Source organism: Octopus bimaculoides, chromosome 29 (genome assembly GCF_001194135.2).
Source record: "Octopus bimaculoides isolate UCB-OBI-ISO-001 chromosome 29, ASM119413v2, whole genome shotgun sequence".
NCBI classification, from domain to species: domain Eukaryota; kingdom Metazoa; phylum Mollusca; class Cephalopoda; order Octopoda; family Octopodidae; genus Octopus; species Octopus bimaculoides.
Genome location: NC_069009.1, coordinates 1,764,910 through 1,767,060, shown reverse-complemented (window position 1 = coordinate 1,767,060; position 2,151 = coordinate 1,764,910). Strand labels below are relative to the sequence as shown.

Genomic DNA, 2,151 nt, shown 5'->3' with positions numbered 1-2,151 from the left:
AGGTTGCCATGGAGATGGTGGGCTACCAGGGGTGGGTTACCATGGAGATGGTGGGCTTCCAGGGGTGGGTTACCATGGAGATGGTGGGCTACCAGGGGTGGGTTACCATGAAGATGGTGGGCTACCAGGGGTGGGTTACCATGGGTGAGTTGTTGTATCTGGTTTACCTTCGATGGGCTACAATAGGTAGGTTATTATGGACGGGCTACTAGATGGATCTTATGATGGGTGGGCCAAAGTAGGTGGGTTGCTGTGAGTGGGTTAATGTAGGTTAAACAGTTGTAAACGGTATCTTACCTGCCCTCTGTAGAAAGAATGGTCTGCAGACATGTTGTCAGTTACCACGGCAACGTAGAGTTTACCGAGCCAAAGGTTCAGGTAGAACTCGCTGTCTTGACCCTGCGGGAACAGAAGAATAAAGGTTGTTACAGCAGTGGTGGTGGTGGTGGTGTAAAGCAGTGCTGAGCTCCAATTGTGGAGGGGATTTGCGGAAGGGGGTAGACTCAGGAAGACGTGGGATCAAGGGGTGAGAATGGGTCTTTCTGACAAGAGACAAGGAGATGTAGCGATTGACTTTACTTGGTGAGATATGTCAAGCTAAGTGGTTCAAATAGGCCGCAAGCAGATTTGAACTGGTACCAAGTTTGTAATATAATTTTGCTACCTTGAGATTTATTAATATATATATATCTAGGCGCAGGAGCGGTTGTGTGGTAAGTAACTTGCTTACCAACCACATGGTTCCGGGTTCAATCCCACTGCGTGGCATCTTGGGCAAGTGTCTTCTACTATAGTCTCGAGCCGACCAAAGCCTTGGGAGTGGATTTGGTAGACGGAAACTGAAAGAAGCCCGTCGTATATATGTATATAGATATATATGTGTGTGTGTGTGTGTATGTTTGTGTGTCTGTATTTGTCCCCCCACCATCGCTTGACAAACGATGCTGGTGTGTTTACGTCCCTGTAACTTAGCGGTTCGGCAAAAGAGACCAATAGAATAAGTACTAGGCTTACAAAGAATAAGTCCTGGGGTCGATTAGTTCGACTAAAGGCGGTGCTCCAGCATGGCCACAGTCAAATGACTGAAACAAGTAAAAGAGTTGAAAGAGTTATAGATATATATATATGTACACACACACACACACACACATATATATAGTTCAAATTTACAGTAAAACAAAAGACGAAGACAGGTGTATGTACAACAAGAGGTGTATTAGTTTCACACTCAGGAAAGTGAGAAAGTCTTTTACGTTTCGAGCCTATGCTCTTCAACAGAAAGGAATAGTAGAAAATAAACAGAGAGAGAATAAAAAAACTTGTATGTGTATATGTATATTTGTATGTGTGTGTGTATGTGAGTTTGTTTGTTTGTCTGTCACCCTTTGACAAACTTGTATTGGTTTGTTTACGACCCTCTAACTTAGCAGGTCACTAGAGACTTAAAATTGACTGGATCAACCAAAATACTTCAAGGCGGTGCCCCAGCATGGGCTGCAACCAAATGAGTGAAATGAATTAAAGATCGGAAGAGAATACGAAAAGAATGCAAGAATTAAAAAGAAAAATAAAGGGGACCAGTGTAGTTACTTACAGTGATGTTAAGGACCCCGAAAAGGGAACCGTCTGGTTGGGGCTTGAGGAATTTGTTGAGATGTAACACGGGATCATCGGGTTGGTCAGACTGGCTCTCGGTGAAAACTTGAACGCTATGAACAGGGGCAGCCACACCTCTCACCTGTAGAATGGCACACAGAAACAAGAAGAGAGAGAGATAGAGAGAATGTTGTCATCGTCATCATCATCACCACCAACATCTTTGTTTTTACAATCAGTGTGTGATGTCAATCAAATATATCATCATCATCATCATCGTTTAACATCCGCTTTCCATGCTAGCATGGGTTGGACGATTTGACTGAGGACTGGTGAAACCCAATGGCTACACCGGGCTCCAATCTGATTTGGCAGAGTTTCTACAGCTGGATGCCCTTCCTAACGCCAACCACTCCAAGAGTGTAGAGGATGCTTTTACGTGTCACCAGCACGAAGGCCAGTCAGGGGGTACTGTCAACGGCCACGCTCAAAATGGTGTATTTTATGTGCCACCCGCACAAGAGTCAGTCCAGGGGCACTGGCAACGACCTTGAT

General features: G+C 44.8%; 1 protein-coding gene across 1 annotated transcript in view; it reads right to left on the bottom strand.

Annotated features, from left to right (window-relative positions):
* Positions 1–2,151, bottom strand: part of LOC106869542 (uncharacterized) — a 26,100-nt gene that overhangs the window by 8,635 nt on the left and 15,314 nt on the right. The window contains exons 11-12 of the mRNA XM_052977825.1: positions 1,595–1,738; positions 298–399 (exon numbers count right to left, since the gene is read on the bottom strand). Coding sequence (XP_052833785.1) covers positions 298–399; positions 1,595–1,738 — 246 coding nt within the window. The remainder of the gene's footprint in view (positions 1–297; positions 400–1,594; positions 1,739–2,151) is intronic.